Genomic DNA, 21434 nt, shown 5'->3' with positions numbered 1-21434 from the left:
GTGGGGCACATCTTGGCTGTTGGCTGGGCACTGAGCACCGTGGAAGTTGTGGGTTCAAGAATACAAGTGTTTTTAAACTTGCATATTAAAAAATCCCTTATTTACAGAGTATTTATTGGCACTTGTAACTCCTAATGTTAAAGCCCTTTGGAAGGTATCACTGCTACTGGATCCTTCAAGGATTAGAAAGAAATAGCCAAACTGACTTCTAATATAATGTATGACGATAAACTGACATGTGCCACCTTTGGCAGCAAGGCATTTTCTGGCCATCCTGGTTGAGGGGACTGGTCAGAAGTTGCTTCTGTAGCAATGGACTCGCTCTGTCCTTGGAGTCCACCCTGAAAGTTCAGATGTGTTGTAACCACGTGGTTACACAGCTTGCCGGGAAAGGGTTGTGGGTTCCCCTCTGTCTTTATTGACCCCATTGCTGAGCTGGCTCATTGCCTCTGCTCTTTTTACCTTGCAGTTAGATGTCCCAAAACAAGAACAACTGGTGCCATTGAGCCATCTGGATCTTTTCTCCAATTTCAGTCTTGGAGTCCATCCCAATCAGGAGGTATCACAGCTTAGTGTTCAGAACAGTGTGACCCTATCTTGCACTTTTTTCACATAGGCCCTGGATCAGGAAGATGTCCACATATGTGTTTAAGCTTGATTTTGCTGGGACTATTTCTGTTTAAAGTTAGACTCCTGTTAGAGCACCTTGTTCAGTGTTATGGCCTTAACTGACTGCTTTAGTTGCTGCTGTTTGGTGTATATAAAACATTCATTTTTAGCTTCATACCATCTGCAAGCTTGAAATAGCACTCTCTCATGGTTCAGTGAAGATCAGCTAGTAAAATCATATCAAATGGTAAAGAAAAGAAAACATGCAATGCAATACAGAATGATGTAATCTAAAAGTCCCAGTGTTGTGTTACCTCCCAGAGCTGGAAACACCTGTGCCAAGACAAAATGAAAGCTTTAGGTATCGGTGAACTTTGTGAAGCATGAATCCCAAAGCAGTCTCTGCAGGGAGCAATTCTTGACATGTTTAAATAAACACACTGGGTCTTATTGTAGGCTGTTTAATTGTGAAGGTAGGGCTTCTGGCCTTTCCTATTTGATTTTTTTCAAGAAATATCTATGGAGCCATTTATTTTAAAAATTCAGAACTTGGGAATTTTGCAAGCTCTTGTTATTGGACTTGAGGAAAACAATATTATATTTCACAATAGCAGCCTTTATGGCTACCTATTTTAATATTAAATTCAGGGCCTGACATGGATACTGTGACTGCAGTATCCATTGTTCACCATGGAGCTGTGCTCCAGGATCTGAGTTGTCATTTAATGGAAAACAGTATTGAACCATTTTGGTTGGAAGTCTGACTGAGGTACAGCATGTCAGGGTACGAGGGAATTTGTATCTTCTGGGAGATAATTGGATGAACTGGGATTAGGCTGGTAAAGGAAAAAGCTGTGAGAGGTGAGGGCATAGGGTGGAATTCTGCCAGATGGTTGCTTTGGGCGTGTATGTGAAAAAAGGTGGAGAGTCTGTCTGTGCAACCCAGCTGCATGTAGTCAACAGTTAAGAGTGCCTGGCAGGAAGGGTGACAGCAGCTGCAGCTAATGAGGGGTTTGAGGTGGAGCCACAAAAAGGCTTAGAAGATCCAGGCACAGGCTGGCAAAAGGTAAAAAGAGGGGAGATGTGGTGCTTAGGTAGAAGTAAGGAGTCTGTGTTAACTCCTCCAAGGGTCTGAAAAAGACCACAGCCTTTTGGGTTTTGTTTGTTCATTTGTTTGCACACTTGCTTGTTTTATTAGGTTTCCTTTACTGTGGGGACAAGGTTGTTCTGGTAAAACAGGGAGTCTGAATGCCTGACCTGACTGGTTTCTGTAAGGAAGCTGGGTGAATGATGAATTGAGACTAGCTAAGGTGGGGTATGGGTGGGATTAATTCACAGAAGTTTAGGGCTGGAAGGGACCTCATGAGATCTTTGGGTCCAGCTCCCCCCATGATCCGAGTTATCATCTCATTAGTAACACTTCTGCAAGGTTTGAGGGTGGGTAAGAAGATGTATGTAGAAGTCCTGCTTTGTCCAGGTGAAAGGGGGGATATGATCGCTTGGGGAAGTTGTGGGCTCAAGAATACAAGTGTCTTTAAACTTGCATATTAAATCCCTTATTTACAGAGTATTTATTGACACTTGTAACTCCTAAGTTAAAGCCCTTTGGAAGGTATCAGTGTGACTGGATCCTTCAAGGATTAGAAAGAAATGACCATACTGACTTCCAGTATAATGTATGGTGATAGAGCAACCGAGTTTTAAGACCTACTGGGTGATGCTTCTGCTGTTCTTCATAATTCAGCTGTTCTGAGGTTGAGAGGCTGTGTTTGGCTAAAGGCAGATTCAAACTGAAAACATGAAGGCAGTCAAACAAATGGTTCTGGTGTTGGCTATGACTTTTTAGAGCAAATAAGCCATCAAGAATAGTGCTTTATCTGTCAGATTGTAGAAACAGTGACATAGGCCTTTGCTCGAAAGAGAAGATAGTGTTTTTAAAAGTGTGCTTGCTTTAACCCTTTCCTTGCTGGCTACTAGAGTCCAGTGAAGACTTCCCTGGAGTACATTGGCAAGAGATGCACTATTTGACATTGGACTCAACTATTGTGTGGCCTATATCTTTAAATTGGTGTGAAGGTTATACTTTATGAGATCTTAATTTGACAGAAATCCTTGGGCCCCAAGTATGTCCCTGCTCCTCTTATTAATATATAATTACATTTATAGCTGAAGACTCAGTCTGTTTACCACTGCCAGCAGCCTCAGTCATTTTTAAGCCAAGAGTCCCACCAAGCAGTCCTCTCCCAAGGCATTTGTACCCATCTAGATACTTACATTTTCACCAGTATCTCCCTTGATATTCATCAGGGTTTTTCCAGCACTCCAGTTACCTCTTGTCAGATGTGGCACTTACTTCAGCATGGCTTTTGCTATCAATGTAGCTGCCAGAGCATTGGCTAGGTTGGAGCATACCCAATGTTGGTGTCATGCTGATGTGGAGACAGCACAACTTCCCTGTACAACAGGACCATTCTGCCCTTAGCTATTTTCCTGAAGGGTTCCTCTTGTGTGGCCTCTGACAAATGGCCTGTAGTATAAGTAAGTACAAAATACTCTATTCTTTAGTGACTTTAGAGGGTCTCTCTCTCCCCACCCTCAGGGGAGCATGAATTTTCTCTTCTGGAGATACCTTTGTTTCTTTTTTTTCCAGTCTTTGGTGTTCTTTCCTTTTAGCGCTCATTTCTTCTTTTCCCCATTCCTCAGAGTGACAGACCAGCCCCCTCCACTGCAACTTTAATTATCAGGGAGGGGAGTTTGTATTGCCATTAGATTGCCTTCACGGGTGGAAGTCTAGAGAGAGTGCTCTTGGTTGCTTTCTCTACCTCTTTCTCCACTTCACACCTGGAGACAGGAGAAGAGGAGCAGTCAGCTCTCTACCTCCATGCTTATGAGCATTCACGGTTAGCATCAATTAATAAATTAACCAACCTCAGGCAGGAACAACCAATGGTCCTGGGATGTTGACCAGTGTTATTCAATCTAGAATTGTCCAACCCAAATCAGGCCACCTGGCTGGTGTGTGGAACTGGCAAGAGAGAGGCACTTACGTCAGGCAATAGAATATCAAGGAGCTTAGGGAAGGTGGAGCTGGATATTTTTCAGTGCAAGTACAAATTATCCCACAATTTCTTACTGCAGGGTTCTTATGTTTTTGTTGTAAGCAGCTTGTGCTGGCCTCTGTCCCAAACAAGATGGATGCTGGGGCTGTTCTAGTCCAGCAGTTTCTGTGTCTCTTTACTGTTCTGCACTGTCCTACACTCTTGAGGATGAAAATCCTCCCAGCCCCATCATGGCCTGACCCATTGAATTAACCAGCCCACTAAAGTTCACAGCCTGACTACATATTTCACATCCACTGTTTAAATCATTGTGTTTGCTGGATCACGTTATTGCATCAGCTAAGCTGATGGTAATCAGTGAGCAATGGTCCTGATTTTCTTGTTCTGACTGATATTTCTTTATTTTTTATATCTCTGGCCAACATTTGGCCTGCAAGTCTCTTGAAGACTCTGCAACTCTTTGGCCCCTTCCTACACATACCCTGTAAATTGTGTAATTTTTCACCTTCTTCTCCCTACTCCAGATTTCTACAGCCCACTGGAGAGCGTGTTATCAAGTGCTGCAGCCTGACCTCCACTTCGCTTGCTTTTCTACCTGCTATAGAGGACCACGTTTGTGATGGAGGCTTTGCTGGAGGGAATGCAAAAGCAAGGATGTGGCGGGTATGTATGCAGCTGTTTGCAATAGTCTCCTCTTAACTAAAGAAACACCTGTATTAGTTTAATGTTCAAATGCCGTAGTCCTTCAGTTCTTTCCTTAGTCAGCCAAACCTTTATCTATGCAGGGTTTTATGCTTGAGTAAAGCCTTCAGGATGTAGTTAGTGGGGCTTGATATACTGTGCCACTGATTTTTTTTTTTTTTCTTGGAGCAGGAGCAGAGCAGTAGTGAATTGCTTTTCCAGAAGTCTCTGGCTGCCAGCCTTCATAGTTTTAATAGTTGGCATATCTGTACTTTCAGCTTTCTGAATAATTGTCACTCCCTGTTATATTTACAGCCTTCTTACAAGCTCTTTTGACACTAAGTGCCGTTGTAGTGAAATACATAAAAGCAGCATGGTTCCGCTCTGCAGATCTACTCCAATCTGTTTGCTTTCCTAGCTGAAATAAGTCCTACTGCTTCTTGCTCCTGCTGGCATTGTAGGGACCATCCAGCGGCAAGAGTGCAAGCTGTATTCTTTTTTTGGCTTGCGTGTTATCAGCAGAACTGTTAAATGTCTTCAAGCTACAGAATCTTTAATGCTAGAGTCAGGCTAAGATACCTGAGAGCCTAGGCTGAATCTACAATTCAAAACAAGGAAGAAAAAGCAGAATTTTACGTAGTAATTGAGGAAATTTGAGCTGGAAGTCACTCTTCCACTTGTATTCAATCTCTGTGTAAGACCCTTTTGGTAATCCCTTTTCAGAAATTGCCCAATCCTTAAAGATGGCAAATACCACCTCTTCCTTGCATAACTAGCTTCAGAACCTGAACATGAATCTTATTATACAGTTCCTCCAAACAAAATAAATGTACTTGCCATAGTTCCTGCTTAATTTTTGGTCACTTTGCAGGACAGGGTGAGCATCAAATTTAATAGTGAGGTCGGCTCCTTTAAGAACGTATTTTCTTTCCCTATAGAAAAACTGTCAAGTTGTGAAGTGTGCAGCCACTCTGGGGAAACGGAGAAATTTCAATCCTTTAACCTATTGATTTCCATTTCTTTTCAGTCCTTCCTGTTTGACAGGCAAATTAAAGGGGTAAAGATCAGCATGGAGTTCACTGCTCTCTTGGGCTGTATCTTGCAATACTTAATAGTGTCCCTAGCTGAGCAACTTGTGAAGTTTCAGAGAAGTTAGTTGAATTGGCTTCACTGATTACTGCACCAAATTCGCAATCCCAGATTCTCTAGGGAGCAGACTCTCTCTAGTAGATTGCAGATGTTTTATTCTTCATTGTTGTGGTGTCATCCAACCTGTTCTGCTTAGCAGTTTGTCAGCATTTATGTGATAAACCTCTATTTTCAGGAACTGATAACTTAGCTGTAAGATTTCTCTTGTGACTCAAACTTGGTATAAAAAGTCTCTGCTTTGGGGCAATATTTTTTTAAAATATAAAATAAGAGAAACCTGTTTAGCTTATTGTGCATTATTCAAGTGCCAAATTGTAGCATTTAGTATTTTATTGATGTTTTTATGCTCCTATATAATAAATTGAGTTTTGTCTTTTTGGGCAGCGGTTCTCAACCTTTTGCACCTTATGTCCTACCAACCATTTTGTCAGAAACCTTGGTCCCACCATAATAAAAATAAAACCCCACAAAACTGCGCTGTTTGAGATATCTGTTAATTCATCTACTTGAAGGTTTTTGAAAAAAACAAACAAACAATTGTTTGCACTTCAGCTCCTACCAGTGGGACACGTTCCATTGGTTGAGAAACACTGTTTTAGTGTGTCATGGGGCGGGGCCTAGCGAGCGGCCGTGAAGCTCCCTAGTGCCCCTTGCCATGCCAGTTAGGCGATTCAGCACCCTCTGATCCTCTCCTGCCACGTCTTTGATGTTAACTGGTTCAGTTGGGGAGGCTGCCACTTATCGCCTAGACACTGTGCCAATACTACTTCCCGTTCCAGTTGGGATGGCCCCCTATACCCTCCGACCTTAGGGCAATGCGTGCCTCCAAACCTCCCCTTCAGCACACCCCAAGCCTCGCAGCTGTTCCTGGATGTTATTAGGTCCTTGCCCTTCGGCACCACTCTCTGGCGCCCTGGGCCCGTCATGCCCTGGTGCCCCTGTCTGGTGCCCCTGGGCTTGCTCCACTCTCTGGCACCCCTGGGCTCATCCTGCCCCAGCGCCCCTCTCCGGTACTCTTGGACTTATTATGCACCCACACCCTGGTACCCCTCTCTGGCACCTCTGGGTGTGCTACACACCGGGCGCCCCGGGGCTTGTCATGCCCCGGCACCCCTCTCAGGCGTTCCGGGACTTATTATACGCTTGGCGCCCCTTTACTGGTGCCCCGGGTTGCTCGTGAACTAGCACCCTTTTCCCGGTGCCTCTGGGCTGGTGCAGCGACCTGCGCCCCTTTACCAGCGCCCCTGGGTTGCTCGTGAACTAGCACCCTTTTCCTGGCGCCTCTGGGCCGGTCCTATGACCCGCACCCCTTTAGCGGCACCCCTGGGGTTTGCCGCATAACGTGTGTCCCTCTCTGGGTTCCTCTGGGCTTGCCTCGCCCAGGCAATGCCCCACCGGGGCCTGTCTTGCGCCTTCCACGCATCTTGTCCTTCCTGGGGCGTCTCATCCATCTCTGGGCTCTTCGCCCTCTCGGGGCCTATGCCATGCTTCCTCGCCCTCTCGGGGCCTATGCCACGCTTCCTCGCCCTCTCGGGGGCCTGTGCCGCGCCTCTCGCGCTGGGGTCCCAACCCCACACTCACCGGACGCCTCTCCAGCACTCTAAAATGCTGTGCCCATTGTGGCACTGCTCACTGTGCCCCCGCTGGGCACCGGGAACCCCCAAGCTACTGGGGAGCCCCCGTGAGGCCTCCTCACACCCCTACAGCCTCACCCGGTCCTCTGGTATAACCATAACTAAACCCAGAGCCAAACGGCTGTAACATAATCACAAGGAACCTTCTGGCTCACAACATAAACTCCGTGCCACACTGGCTCTTAGCCCTACCTCCCTTAGGGTTCTCTCTTCCCCTGCATCATTGCAGTCAGGCAGCAACCATACACCCAGCCTAAGGCTGTCTGGAGAGAACTGCTACTAGGTTTTGGCCTGGGCTGTTTATAAAGGCCCGGCCCTGCCCCCTTTCTGGTCGTATGACCAGCCTGGTTGCTCTGGCAACCAACATCTGTGCTGCCTTAGGGAGCTTCCACATCCCTTATTCCTAATGCCAGTAGCAGGCACCCTAGTGCCCTGCTACATAGTGTATATAATTAAGGTTATTTGTTCAGGTTGAGGTTTTTGAAAGTGCTTGAATTTGGCATAACTGCGCTCATGGAAGGTGGTGACAAAACTCGCATTGACTTTAACAGGACACATGTTGGGTTAGGGTGGAGTGCTTCTGAAAAATCCCATCTCTGAGGGTAGTAATTCATTTCTTGGGGTGAATAGGTGAAAAAGACCTAAAACAGCTAAGCTATTTTATTTCAGAATGCTGAGTGCTACATGTATGCTTCAGGTTGGCTGTTTAGCTATGTAAACCAGTTTGCTCGATTGACTTCTGTGGTGTTAGGCTGAGTTACATCAGCTGAGATTCTGGTCGCTCATGCATTAATGTTAGTTCAGTCTAGTATGAGTACAAGATTATGTTTGCTAAATTGACCCTGCAGGTTCACCATGTAGGTAAAGAATTCCTGAGTCATGTTGAGCTAAACTAGTCTGTCTGGTTAGTTTCTAAAATGTTAAAGAATTTTCTTTCGGGGGGGCCTTGATAAGGAAAGCATTATACCTGAATAAAACCCTAACTGCTGGCTCTAGAGAGTTTGCTTGTAATGGTGGAGGTGCCAAGGGGTGAGGTGGGTATGGGAATGCAGGGAAACCATACACTTTGCTGAGTTCAGTATCTGTACTGTCCATTCCCTGCTCTTAACAAGTTGTCTACCTGTCAGCAGAGGATTCTTGACATCCTGCGAGGCTGAGCTGCATGAGCTGATGAAGCAGATTGACATCATGGTGGCTCACAAGAAATCTGAGTGGGAAGGACAGGCTCAGGCCCTAGAGGCTTGCTTGGAGGTCCGAGATCAGGAGCTTTCTTCCACTAGAGCATTGTTGAATGAAAAGAACAAAGAGGTACTGTCAGATTTACTCTGTTCTGTATCCAGAAACTCTGTCCTTCCATCTGGAAACATAAATTTTCAGTGTTCGTAGACTTGGCACTTTCCATTTTGGTCACTGTTCTGTTCGAAGCATCTGTTTTTCCTTGCTGGTGTTTTATTGATTAAAGAGTAGAGATTAGGCAAAGCAAATGTTAATTAAAAATGTAAAAACACAAGCACAGGTTTTTTAGTCCTATGCCAAGGAAGGGCTGTGGCCTGTTTTGCACTACTGGGCTGGGATTTCCAGAGGGACCTATGGCAGTGACGTACCCGACTCCTAAAGTAACTTGGTGATAGTTGGGTGCCGAAATCACAGACTGGACTCTCAAAGCAACTGTGGAGAACACAGAAATAATAGCTGGTGACAGACAAGTGGTAAGCATCCTGAATGCATGTCATCACTTGGAAAGTGAGAATGGGATTTGCTAAACTGCACTGGGCTCTTGCTGAGAATTTCTGAGGTGATTATTTTGTGTAGATGAGCCATAGGGCTGGTTTTCTGGTGTTTCAAAAATACACATGATAAACTGTTGCATCAATATAGGAACGTCTTCTGTGGGTTGATTGTAATAAACTTTGCCTCCTGTAAACTGAATTGTTATGTTTCTCTTGGATCCTAGGAGGTCAAGAGGAATGTGGTGTGCTGTGGACCTCTCTGAGGTGTGGACAAACAGTTTATACTGACTTAAAAGGTGCATGTCTGGGGAAATTACCATGTGTTAGTTGATCCATGGTAATTGCTTCCTGTGTCTGCTCTTGTCCCAAAGCAAGTGAAAACTGAACTGGGGCAGTTCACCTCTGAACTAAGCAAATTTTAAATTACTTCAGTTTAGTCTCCACTTGCTGTGAAAGAGAGAAGAAACGTGAAACAGTTCTTATGGATCAACTAACAATGATGGACCCTTTCAGCGTGGTATAATTTGTGTGTCCACATCCTCTGATGCTCAACGATAATGCCTTCATTTAAACAGTCTTGATTGTGCAGCTCCTTTGTCATGTACATTTCTTGTCAGCACACTGCCCTTGCCACAAATAGTATTTTGGCAGCAGGTGAGGGAGGCATGGAGGACATTCAAGTTCTAACTCCTTTTGGACTGGAATTCTCACTTTTATCACAAAAGCCATTGACAATGCTTGTGTTTCTGTATGCCTTTGTTACCCAAGAAACAGCTGCTGTTTCTGTGGTCCTCAAAATAAACAAGTATGTATATACTTAGTGTTAGAACTGTTATGCAGTCCAGCTTAAAATAAAAATGAGTAGGAGAAAGTAGAGATTCAGGTAGGTTATATTTATAATGTACCTTAGAGCAATAGCATAAGCTGTGGTTAAGATCATTGCAGGACGGACACTCTACTGTTCCTGCTCTAGGATTGTTTATTCATCATCTTTCCCTCTCTGCCTTCCTCTGACTTGTTACATAGTTTTTGTTTTATGCTGCTCAAATATCAGCTGGATGCTTCAAAGACAGGCAATTGAACAGGTTGCTGCCCCAGAACCCAGGGAAGGTGCACAAATGAAAATGAGCTGAGAATTGTTGTTTGGGGTTTTAAAAAAATATATATATATAACATAAGGACAGTCTCCCATTCAGAAGATTCAAAGTCTTATTTACTTTGATTCTTTTTTACCTGCACATGTAATTTGGAGGCTTTCTTCTTCACCTGAAGGGATGAGATAAGGACATGACTATCTTTGTCAATGAAAGCTTGATTTTAATACGTATCTTTTGAACAGTTTCTGATCAAATAACATAGAAAAATATTGCCTTTTGATTGAAACTTGCCCAGCTTAATTTCTGTCTAAAAGGTGGAAATCTCAGAAAATTGCGAACAGCTGAAAAGTAGGGTCTGGAATTGACACAGTTGGGTAAATTTAGACCCAAATTCTGCAAAGATTTAAGCACATGTTTAACTTTCTTTGTGGTGAGTTACCCCTCTAGTTGGTAGGAGTGTCCACAGTGTAGAAGGTTTTGTAGGATCAGGCCCTTATGCTCATAGTTGCTACCACTTATATGTCCCACACAGAGGAATTCTTCAGTTTTGGTGTCTAGCAGTGATACAATCAGATGTGTTAAAGCCTGCTACTTACTGTGCTAACAGTTACTGAGTGGTTAAATTATTTTTTTAGGTTGGGATGTTGTGCCAGCAGTTGGAAGGCATGGAGAAGTCTAAGCAGGACATGGCTGTTGAGTATGAACAACAGTTGAAGACATTTCAAGAGGAGGTGGGTTGCAGAAAAATGTTATCTGGCAGATTAACTATTTTGTTACTTTTGTTTTTTTAATTTTGCTTCTTTTTCATTCTTTTTTTTTAATCTTACAGCCTCTGCCATGTGCCAGAAGAGAAAATAGATTAGAGACAGAAACACAGAACCTGTGTCATATGCTTTATTCCAGAGGATTTAAGGGCTTAAAACTGCTGTAGAAGTAGAAGTGCTTGCTGCAAAGACTTGTTGCTATTTTCATATATGTTAAACATCTGCAGAAGTTGACAGCAAATATTTCCTGTCTTCTCCCACCCCAGCTATCAGAATGTGTGTGCTTATGTTGCTATGGGTACAGGCAACAGCATCATTTCCCCAGCATATCATGAAATTAAAAAAGCATGACTGTGCAGCTGGCCTTCTTCATGTGAAATAAACGAGATAAATCATGGTAGAGCATAAAAATGCACATCCACAATCAAGTACATCCACAGGAAGGTAGCAGCCATCCGCTAACTAGTATAGTGCACCATTTTGTGTGCTCAGAACAGCGAGATATAACTTGGACCCAAGGACACCATCTTTCTCTTTCTGAAAATTGCCACAGACATATTTACTTCCTTGTAAATAAGAAAGACTATATTTTAAGGCCTCCTGCAAAGTCCTTTCTCCATCTCTTTGTCTTACGTTGCTAGTCATCATCCTAGCACTGGAGCATCTTCTTTATAAACACAGTAGCAATAATATATTGCAGGATTCTCAGGCACTTCCCCCTTTTCAGAACAGACGCTTTGTTTTGAGTAAGATTTTTTTTTTTAATCTTTTTTTTTTTTTTTGGACAAAAGATGTTGCTTTCACCACTTTTAAGCCAGTTGCACAGAACTCAAGTTTACCAGGCCATGAAAGATGCTGGGTTATTTTTCCTCGGGATGAGAACCCTTTTTTCTAGTGAAACTTGGTATGTCCATCCTGAGACTTAGCTAAGGCACTGCCAGTTGGGTGCAGGCCATTTTACCTTGTCATTGGCTGAGTTTGGCAGGACCAAATAACATTATTCTGCTGCTGCTTGAGTGGCCACTGTGGACTCCATTGGTGATCCACGGTCCTTTTAGCAAAGGCAGGTATCCAGATCTCAGACTTTCTAATTGCTGGCTGGGCAGAGAGCCTGACGCCACTCCTGCTTGTTGTTCCTCCAAAACCACAAGGCCTAGCACAAGACTCTTTCTGTGCTTAGCTTTACTGAAGAGATTTTGCTCTCCTGTGTATGTTAATTCACTTCCTAAATACTAAGTTTACTTGACAGAGACTCTTAAAAGGAATTCCAGACTTTCTGTCCCACAGAAGTCATCTTGCCCACAGTAATGCAGCAGATGCTGGGATTTCCTGCAGGTGGTAGGACAGCATTTCACATTTGGACCTTTGCTGTTTCCTTATGCTTCCCCAGTGTGTCAGTAACTTAGAGTTAAATACCATGAAAGGCTAGCAGTGTGTTGGCTTTACTTCTCTGGAGAACTGCTTGATTCTTGCTTATGGTAGGGCATACGTGAAAAGAAAAAAAATTGGTCCTTGTTTAAAAACCCCTTATTTCAGCATGATTAGCAGTCTTTGTTCAAGAGATGTTTCCACTGGAATAGCAGAGGGGCTGCTGAGCAAGACTGAGGTACATTGGCAGATTGAGGTACATTAATGTTAAGGACTAGAATAGCAGTCAGGCTGTGGGCAAGACTGAAAAGCTTGGGTTTTTTAATATGGACAGATTCTCCTGTCTGTTGTTCTCTTCCTAGTATTGTCACTAGCTTTCTTTGGGTCCAAGCTTCCATCTCTGAACTGCTTATTGACCTTACTCTTCATTACCAATGCATTTATATATTCAGTATTCTATTCACAAGGGTACTGCAAAGCTAACTCAATACCTGGGGAGCATTTTGGCCCTACTTCAGCTCGGGGCGTGTACATGCTTAACTTGAAGTCATTTATGTCCATCCCTGTTCAGTAAGGACGTCTCTCTTATGGCTAAATACCAGGGCTGAGAGTCATGAGATCTAGGTTTAGTTCCTGATCTAGTTTGCATAGTTCCTGATCTCATTTGCATTGTTTCATTTATAATCCTGGCCTTTGCTTTCTCCATCTGTAATATGGGATAATGTTTCCACTAACCACATCAGTGATCTGAGGTTCAGTTCATCCATGTTTTTAATGGAAAGAGACCTTCAGAAGGAAGATGTAGGGCAGGGGTGTCCAACCTTTTTGAATGTGGGGCTGGATCATGAACTTTTTATCACTCGGTGGGCCGGCAGGAGCAGGCGCTTGTGTGGCCTGTCCAGTCTGGCCACAGCCTGGGGGTGCAGGGGTCAAGGGGTGCTGCATGACCCCTCCGTGTCCTCCTTGCCACCTGAGCGGCCTTGAGGATGCTCCCACACCTGCGCACCTGGGCTCAGCAGCCGGGGGACATGTGGGGACTCTACAGGGGGGTGTGGGATGTGCAGGGACACCCCCCTGCTCCTTCTCCCCTGGGGCAGCCCGAGCCCAAGCGGCAGGGGTCCCTCCCTCCCTGGGGCCTGTGACTCACTATCCCCAGTGCAATGTCTGTGGATGCTGGGGGTATGCAGGGAGGCAGGAGTGGTGCCAGCTTCCTGCCTGGACAGCCACAGCAGCAGCAGCATCTCCCGCAGGCCTGGCTGCAGCATCCCTCTGCGCTGGCATCCGAGCCCTTTGCGCCCGCCTGCTGCACTGTGACCTGCACCAGGTGGGGACCAGTGCAGAGTGGGGCTGGTATGCAAATGAGGGGCAGGGCGGGGCTAGGAATGGAAACCCTACAATGTGGGGGAGGGGAGGAGCTGGCATGCAAATGAGGAAGGGAGGGGTGGGGCAAGGAAGGGACACAGTGAAATGAGGGGGAAGGGGAAGAGCCGCACCGCATTGGCAACGTCAAGCTGATGCAGTGTGTGTGGGAACCTTGTCCCTTCCTCAGCCCTTCAGCAGCCATTAGGAAGCTGCTGAGGGGCTGGGGTTCCTGTTGCAGCACCGTAGGCCACAGAAAATGGCTTGGCGTGCCACATGGCGGCCTGCAGGCCATATGTTGGACAAGCCTGATGTAGGGTAATGTAAATTAAAAATTCATATTTGGTCAAAAATATCATTTAAATGCAAAATATTAATTTCCTTCAAAGTTTGTGGCATGAAATCTTGACCTTTTCTTGTTACCTTTTTCAAGACAGTGGGGAAGTGGTATAGTGTGGCTAAGAAAGCAGTATAACAGGGTGAGTAGCTATTTGCATTCTGTTTTAAGGGAAGCCCTTCAGTTCTGTTCGAGTCTCAGAGGACCCCAATTCTTTTTGGAGACTGTCACTTCATGTTTGTATAACACTCAGAGCCCAAGGTAGCCCCAGATCCTCCTGATGGCTTTGCCACAGATGGAAGTTGATGAACTTGCTGCAGCCTTGGCTCCTGAGAGGCTTGTATATTTTAGGTTAACTTGTAGAGGTCCATGCCTCAGTATCCACAGGAGCCTGGCTCAGTCTCTGAATTTTGTTGAATTGAAGAAGTGTTTGTATGAGAGGCCTTTATGTCCCTTCCTTCAGAACAACTTTAAGTTCTTGCACTGTGACCTCGTGCAGGAATGTTAGAATTATATTGACTTCCTTGCAGCTAGCCAGACTGAAAAGGAGCTATGAAAAGCTGCAGAAGAAACAGCTGAAAGAAGCAAAGGAGAATGCCAAGAGCCAAGGGCATGGGCAGGACCAATCTGAAGTGACCAGACTGACCAAGAAGATAGAGGTAAGTGCATAGTAAGCAGTTGTTGCTAGGTCTTGTACAGGCTGAATTGAGTACCTCAACTTCAGTGACCAATCTGCATGTTTAATAATGGATTTTGAGTCCAGATACCCAATCTTCCTACCCTGGCATTACCTCTTAGTCTCTTCCAGGGCAAAGTACCTTTTTTGTACTGTTCCTGTCAGTTGTCTTCTGTGCATTGATCAGGATATGACTCAGTGAGCCATGTGCCCTCAAGATTTTATAAAAGAGATGGAGTAAGCTGTCAAAGGGGAGCAGGGGAGAACTGTTGGAAACTATATATCTTAAAAATATGATTTGTTGCCTGATCTCTGGGGCCTTGAAGTGCTATCATAATGCAAAAATATGCAAAGCTTCTGTTTTTATTTGGGACTAATTTAAAGGCAGGGATGTTTTAAGGGCAAGATAGTAAGTGGCTGTCACACATTCAAGAGCTTGTCTACATTATGAAGTTCTTTCAGCAGGGTGGTATTGACCAGCGGGTATGAAAATATCACACCCCACAGCTAAGGTAGCTTTGCCAGCAAGCTCCCTGCTATGGATACAGCACAGGCAGTAGAAGATAGCTTTTGCCAGCAGAGCTGCTGTCATTCAGGGAAGCTGATTTAACCCTGGTGGCAGAAAAATTCCTGCTGCTGGCAGAGTTGAGTCCACACCAGGGTGCCCAGCTGCTATAGCAGCGTGACTAGTTAGAATGGCAGCAGACTTCTTACATTGTAGACAGAGCCCAAGTATAATGGGATTTTCACCTTTAAGGGGTTTTGGTCAAACTCTCTACATGGTATTAAACTACTTTAAAATCCATCTTGTCATTAATTTTGCTAGCATGCTTAACTCAGTCACACACTGTCCTTTACAACAGCACCACTCAGACCTTTGGAACAAACCTATCCAAAACACCTCTGAGGCAGCTGACTGCTGGGTCAAGTATTGTTAGAATCCTGCACATTTGTATATGTCACTCTACATATATGCCACTCTACAAGTACACCTACAACATATCCCTGGCACTCTGTGGGGGCTGGTTTGGCACATACCCTGTCCATTCACTCCTGTTTTTATGCACCAGACATAGAAACACAGGGGTGAAGCCACTCTGATTTCTTCTCTGTGGCCAGCAGCTGTGGGTGGGCAGGTCCATTTCAGAGTGGCACTGCTTGAGAGCACTGGGGACCTGGTGTACTCAACCCATGGTCCACAGGCCAGATTCAGCCCCTAGCACTCCCCTACTTGCAGAAATTTGGCACAAGATTGTTGGTATCACTTTCCTGCTATCAAATTTGTGGACCCATGGAAAGCATCATGGGCCAGATAGTGTGATCCTGCGTGCTATACTGGCCCCACAGGTTGGCACAGGCCCCAATTCTGGCATGTGGGACTGATCCTGGCAGGCATGGGCAATGCACAGCCCAACCCCAGTGTGCAGGACTGTATTTGGCCTGTGACCTAGCCCTGCCCCACTGATCTGTCCTGCAGGGCCAATAATTTGAGCTGCACTGTTGTAGATGCACCCATAATGATTTCAGTAACAGCCTTTTTTTGAAAGTTAAAGGAAAGTGGAATTGCTAATTCCCTGACAGCAAATCTATAAAGTTGGCCATGAATCTGTAAGCACTTAACATTTCAAATAGTGATAATTTACATTAAGCTTTTAACTCAGGAGGGAGAGTCACAGCTTAAGAGGTTGTGTACTGCTGAGTTGGTGCATCATCAGGTGACTGGCTCAGAGTTTCCCTCTGTGAGGGAAGGTACTTGAATCAATGGTGGGGCAAAAAAGAGTAGTCCTGAGTGAGAGTTGGGGGCATGAGCCTGTCAGCCGTGTGGGTGGTGCTCTCCCTGTTGTCCTTGCAGGAGTTCCGTCAGAAGTCGCTAGATTGGGAGAAACAGCGTTTGCTTTACCAACAGCAGGTTGCATCACTAGAGGCGCAGAGGAAGGCTTTGGCTGAGCAATCCGAGCTCATTCAGGTACAGTTAATATATCAAAGTTTTTAGTTTGCAGTGATGGGGGGAGACCAGAGGCCAAGGAATTCCCTTGAGTTTGAAACCAGTTTAGGTTAACATTGAAATGACTTTTGAGTCTAATGCATTAACTTGGTGTATGGTATATATGTATTTACAGCAGCAAAAGATCTGAAGTCTGTATGTGGAAGTTAAGTAAGCCTTCCCCATGGCTTCTGCACACTTGTAAAGATTAGCAGGAGGAAGACAATAAGAGGATAGTTTTTGTAGAGGGATTGGTTACAGGCTATGGTTTAAAATAAATGCTGTGACATATTACTTTGTTCAAAGCTACTTACCTGGCTGTAGCCGACTATGCAGCTATGCAGGCCCTGTTCAGAACCTGCTACTGGAAAATAGCTTTCTCAGACAAAAGGCACTTCCATGAGGTACCAATGTAACGGCAGTTTCTAGCCTTGTTTGAAGCTCTTACGGCAAGAGTAGAATGGAGTGGTTCCTGGAAAGTCACTCTGTTCACTGTGTTAGTGGTGCTGTAGCGGGGTTAGGTGAGCTGACCCAGAGCCCAGCTGAGAAGTCACACTGACACAATCACAGCAGAGACTGATAAGAAGCGCTTGCTGGGAGCTTTTGTACTTTAATGGGCTCCTGAATTGCTGTTGAGTGGAAGCTCCTGCAAGGAAGAAGTTTTCAGTGACAGGTTTGAAGCTGACACTGGGAGCTTCGTGAGGGGCTGACTGTAGCAGATCTTCAGACGCAAACTGAGCCTTTGAGCAGAAGGTCTCACTGTTACTGTTTTTTTGCCCTTGATAGTTCAGTCTTCTGACCAGGCTCATGTCCTTGACATGTTGGGTGGTGTATTAGATTGGAGATGGACTCTTTAAACACAGTATACAACACAGGAAGTCATGGTGGGATTTTTGCAGCAGTTTCAGGGGCTTAGAGGCACATCTGCCATTAAAAGTAATAGAAGATGTTTGTCTTACACATTCGCTCTCTCACTCTGCCTGTTCAGTGACTTTTCTGAAAAGTGGGGCTAGCTGAGAACTGCAGGCTCTCAACTAACAGTTTTCCCCTTCTTGTCCCTGAATTAGGGCATGGCTGTCCAACTTCTGGGCAGCTAGATGCCATACACCATGTGCATGTCCCAGGGCTGTGATCCACGAGGCAGGCTGCAGACTGAGGGCTGTTCACTGTTGGTGGCACCCATCCACCCCTCTTCCCCCCATGCCAGGCCCTCCTGTGTCATGTGGGTAGTCTAGCACATTCCCTTTTTACTTGCCTCCCTACCACATGCATGGCACAGGCAGGCCTACTCCCCCCCTCCTGTCATGGGTGGTACTGCTCCTTCCCCCCCCCCTCCCAGCAGCACAGGCAGCCCTGTTCCTCCCTACCACAAGTGCAGCACCACCTCCTTGCCTGGCCACAGGCCCACCTGCAGTGTGGGCAGCCCTGCTACTGTTTTTCTTGTGCATAGCATGGGCAGCCCAACTCCCTCCCTTGCTGGGTGTGCAGAATGGGCACTCTGGCCCACAAATTCCCAGGGGCAGAAAGTAGAAGGTGGGGTGAGCCCCAAGATCCCAGTTGCTATAGCAGAACCAGTGGTGTGGGACGGGGGAGGGGGCCGGAGATAGGCAGTGTTGGTTGTGCTGGGTGCCCGCTGGCCACTTGTTAATCCTTCAAGGGCTTCATACAGCCCACAGAACTCCAGTTGCAGAGTCCTGAATTAGGAGCTCAATTTCGTGGTATCTCACAGTACAGCTAGAGATTACTTCTGCATGGCCTTCCGAGGACTTCTCTTGGGCACTGCCAGCCAGCTAAGCTTAAGACCCACAATTGAAATGGGGCTTCCTGCATGGTACCCAGAGTACTATGTAGCTATGGGCTTTTAAAAAATATATATTATTTCACTTTTAGGCTGTTTCTTACTGCTGAAACCAACCATTCATTCAGTCATTCTGACATCCTGTTGGTTTCCTGGACAGCTACAGGATAGCTTTTGCAGCCCTTGTACTTTTTACCCTGGTCTGTGTTTTGACTGCTGAGGTTATGAAAATGTAGGATTTTCACAATGTGTTATTCCTCTAGGTTTCTTTGCTTCTACTATCTGCCAGACAGTAAACCATGGCAAGTGATGACATCAAAACTTAAAAGAAAAAAAGATTTTTAGAAAGTAAAGGTTCTCAGATGCATGTCAGGGCTAGTTTATTAAATTACATCAGTTCTCCAATAGATGGTGGAGAGAGGCTATAGCATAGTGTGTAGTACCTGTAAATAAATGGGAATGTGTTCTTTACAAGTCATATATTTATTATGATTTCTCTCTTCCTTTTCCTTTCTCTCCCTTTAAAACAATAAAACCTTCAAGAAAGTGAGTTTTTCTTGCAAGCTTTCTAGTACCAGATTGTTACTGCAGGAAGCAGAGCATGACTGGCTTGTGCTGTCATTCCAGTTCCTATTTGATTCCTTCTCAGTCTGTGTCAGGAGTAGCTCTATGTCCCCGTATGGGATTAACAGGTTGACTGGTCATCCTAGCTAGTTTATGGAATTTGCCAGCCGACTTCCACTTTGTCATCTGACTAGGTTTAACCCTTGGGCTGATGGACAGGGGAATGGGCTGCTCTGATATCTGTTCAGCTTGTCTGAGAATGTCTGATCTGCTTTAAAGATTGTCTTTTTCCCAGACCCCTTTTCAAATCTCAAGGATCTCCCAAATGCCTTTCTTCTTTCTGCTTCCAAATACCCCTTCTGCATTGTAGGCTTATATCACTGCCTTGTGTTGTTCCCTGAAAGGCAGTGCTGCTGCTTCTCAAGGAGATTGTTTGCTGTACTGAGAAATCTCAGGGCAGAGTCTTCGAGAAGCTTTGAATCCAGATTTGGATTCCGCTCTCTTCATGCATTATGAAGAGTTTTAACACAACAACAATCACTGTTAGCAGACTCAGCTCAGCAACCGGAAGCAGCTGCTGGAATCTGTGGAGTTGGCCAACCAGTCAGAAATCCAGCATTTAACCAGCCAGCTGCAGAGGGCCAATGACACCATCTGTGCCAATGAGCTGGAGGTGGAGAGGCTTAACATGAGAGTGGATGATCTGACTGAAACCAATCAGAAGATTCTGGAGGAGGAGCAAAGAGTCGAGGAGGAGCTGAGACGCTCCAAGAAAATGCTGGAGGTCAGTGGAGAAGTGTAAGGAAGGCGGGTTCATGAGAAGTAACAAAAAGGGTTGTCCAGCAAGGGAACTAGTGGATAATTCAGTGTCTAGACCTTAAAATTATCACTTTAGAAGTACTCCTGTCTTTGCTAAGGACTTTGTGAGTTTCCAGGTGAAAGTCAAGGTCATCTTTATACCCTCGTGGCCCTCTAGCCACCTGTCTCTGATGGCTTCTTTATACACCAAAAACATGATTCATTTCCAGACTAGTCATAACAAGATGATTCTGCCCAACCCCTCTCTCTCTTTGCAGGTATTAAAAGAGGAGAAGACGGAGCTAAGAGCCACCCTGCAGTCCCAGGAAGACTTCATTAGCAGCTCCAAAATGCATGAGGAGCAGTTACAGAAGGAACTGGCCAGGGTGACTGAGACTTTGCACACCAAGGAGCAACTTGTCAGGTATTCTTGGCATCTGTGCCTAGCCAGCCCCTTCATTGCTGAATAGGGATCTAGATTTGTTCACTGGGACAATCAGGGTGCCCTTTGCATACACCTCAATGTTGAATCCTTAGTGATTGCTTTGTATGACAGGACATGCTGTTAAATATAAAGTAATGGCACAAGTTCTGTGTTTTTCATTGATTGTGTGTGTTGAATTATGTTTCTCTTAAAAGCAACCAGCTTCCAAACAATATAGAATACAGAAAATGTCAGACTTTTCAGTCTGATAGGTTTCCTGAGGCAGTGCATTGTGTTTGATTTTTTTCTTTATAAGCACTTCAGATGAGCAGTGGAGTCCTCTCAGGGTTCAGTCCTGTAGCTCATTGACATCAATAGCAAAGTTTCTGTATACTTTAATGGTATAGGATCAGGGTCTCAGTGAGATAATAATTGTGGCAAAAGTCCCATCAGCTTCCCACTTGTGCTATGGCGAGAGGCGGGTGCCAGAAATAAGCTTCTAATAATGGTGAAGGCATAGGCAGACACACAGAGGTTGCATAACAGCTGTGTTCTTCCTGTAGCAGTGTGTCCTGGTAATGTAGCCAGCAGCCATGTAATCTTTCATTGTATTTTAGTGATTGTGTCTCCATGTGATTGATTTCAAACATGAGCTTATCACCAGACTGGTAAACTTGTGACATCTGGAACTTCCAGAGATGTTGCATCATAGCAGTCGTTTTGGTGGATTTTCATGGAGCTAGGCATGTAAAAGAAGAGAAAATACAGCGTTCCCTGTGTTAGCAGGCCTGATGATGAAGTTAATTTCTGTGTTAAGAAGGCTAAGGCATGTGTTTCTGAATAGGTCCCTGGAAGACTGCTTGCATGGGAAGCGGCTGTCTCCTCAGGGAGCAGAACTGGAGCGTGTTCTGCTGCAGTTGGACCTTGCACACAAGAATGAAGAGCACCTGCAGTCAGAGATGGCTCGCCTTGAGAGCTGGTAGGCAGTGGTTACAGATTTTCAGAGGAACTTGAGTCATGGCACATGAAATGCCATATTCACCAATTGTCTCAATTGCTAGTAGAATTTTCTAGGCCCTGCATTATTTGGAAACAGCCTTTAGAAATCAAACTGAAATCTTACTCAAGTATGCTGCTGGTGGTAGTTGGAGGAACTGTTTTGTTGGTGTTTGTTGTAAAATAAACCTTTTGGGTATGTTTACTTCTTTAGCCTGCTTCACATTTTTTCTTTCCTTTATAATTATCAGCAAAGTCTTTGTGTTGCAGTCTACAGCCAGCTGTCTTCTGGGAGCCACACCTCATTCTTCTTGCTCTAGATAAAAGCTATAACAGGACTTTTCCACTGGTGGTTATGTAGGGATAATCCTAAGCTTATCAGGAAGCTTACCTAAGCTTAGGTGAGC

General features: G+C 45.0%; 1 protein-coding gene across 14 annotated transcripts in view; it reads left to right on the top strand.

Moving 5' to 3' along the window:
- CEP63 (centrosomal protein 63) overlaps positions 1 to 21434 on the top strand; it is a 64177-nt gene that overhangs the window by 1132 nt on the left and 41611 nt on the right. For 4 of the 14 annotated variants that reach the window (XR_016443331.1, XM_090055937.1, XM_090055932.1 and 1 more), the window contains exons 2-10: positions 470 to 559; positions 4193 to 4331; positions 8260 to 8440; positions 10595 to 10690; positions 14318 to 14446; positions 16316 to 16429; positions 19357 to 19593; positions 19886 to 20031; positions 20876 to 21010. Coding sequence is in view for 13 of the 14 variants with exons in the window: in XM_090055937.1 (XP_089912063.1) it covers positions 4288 to 4331; positions 8260 to 8440; positions 10595 to 10690; positions 14318 to 14446; positions 16316 to 16429; positions 19357 to 19593; positions 19886 to 20031; positions 20876 to 21010 (1082 nt within the window). In the remaining variant the exon portion in view is untranslated. Of the gene's footprint in view, positions 1 to 469; positions 560 to 4192; positions 4332 to 8259; positions 8441 to 10594; positions 10691 to 13516; positions 14447 to 16315; positions 16430 to 19356; positions 19594 to 19885; positions 20032 to 20875; positions 21011 to 21434 lie in introns of those variants that run through there. The other 10 variants (XM_090055933.1, XM_090055935.1, XM_090055936.1 and 7 more) reach the window with 8 other exon arrangements.

The sequence above is a fragment of the Crocodylus siamensis genome, chromosome 6, assembly GCF_052110815.1.
Source record: "Crocodylus siamensis isolate JL-2025a chromosome 6, ASM5211081v1, whole genome shotgun sequence".
In the NCBI taxonomy this organism is placed as follows: domain Eukaryota; kingdom Metazoa; phylum Chordata; order Crocodylia; family Crocodylidae; genus Crocodylus; species Crocodylus siamensis.
Note: the sequence above shows the minus strand (reverse complement) of the source record. Positions and strands in the feature narration are given on the sequence as shown.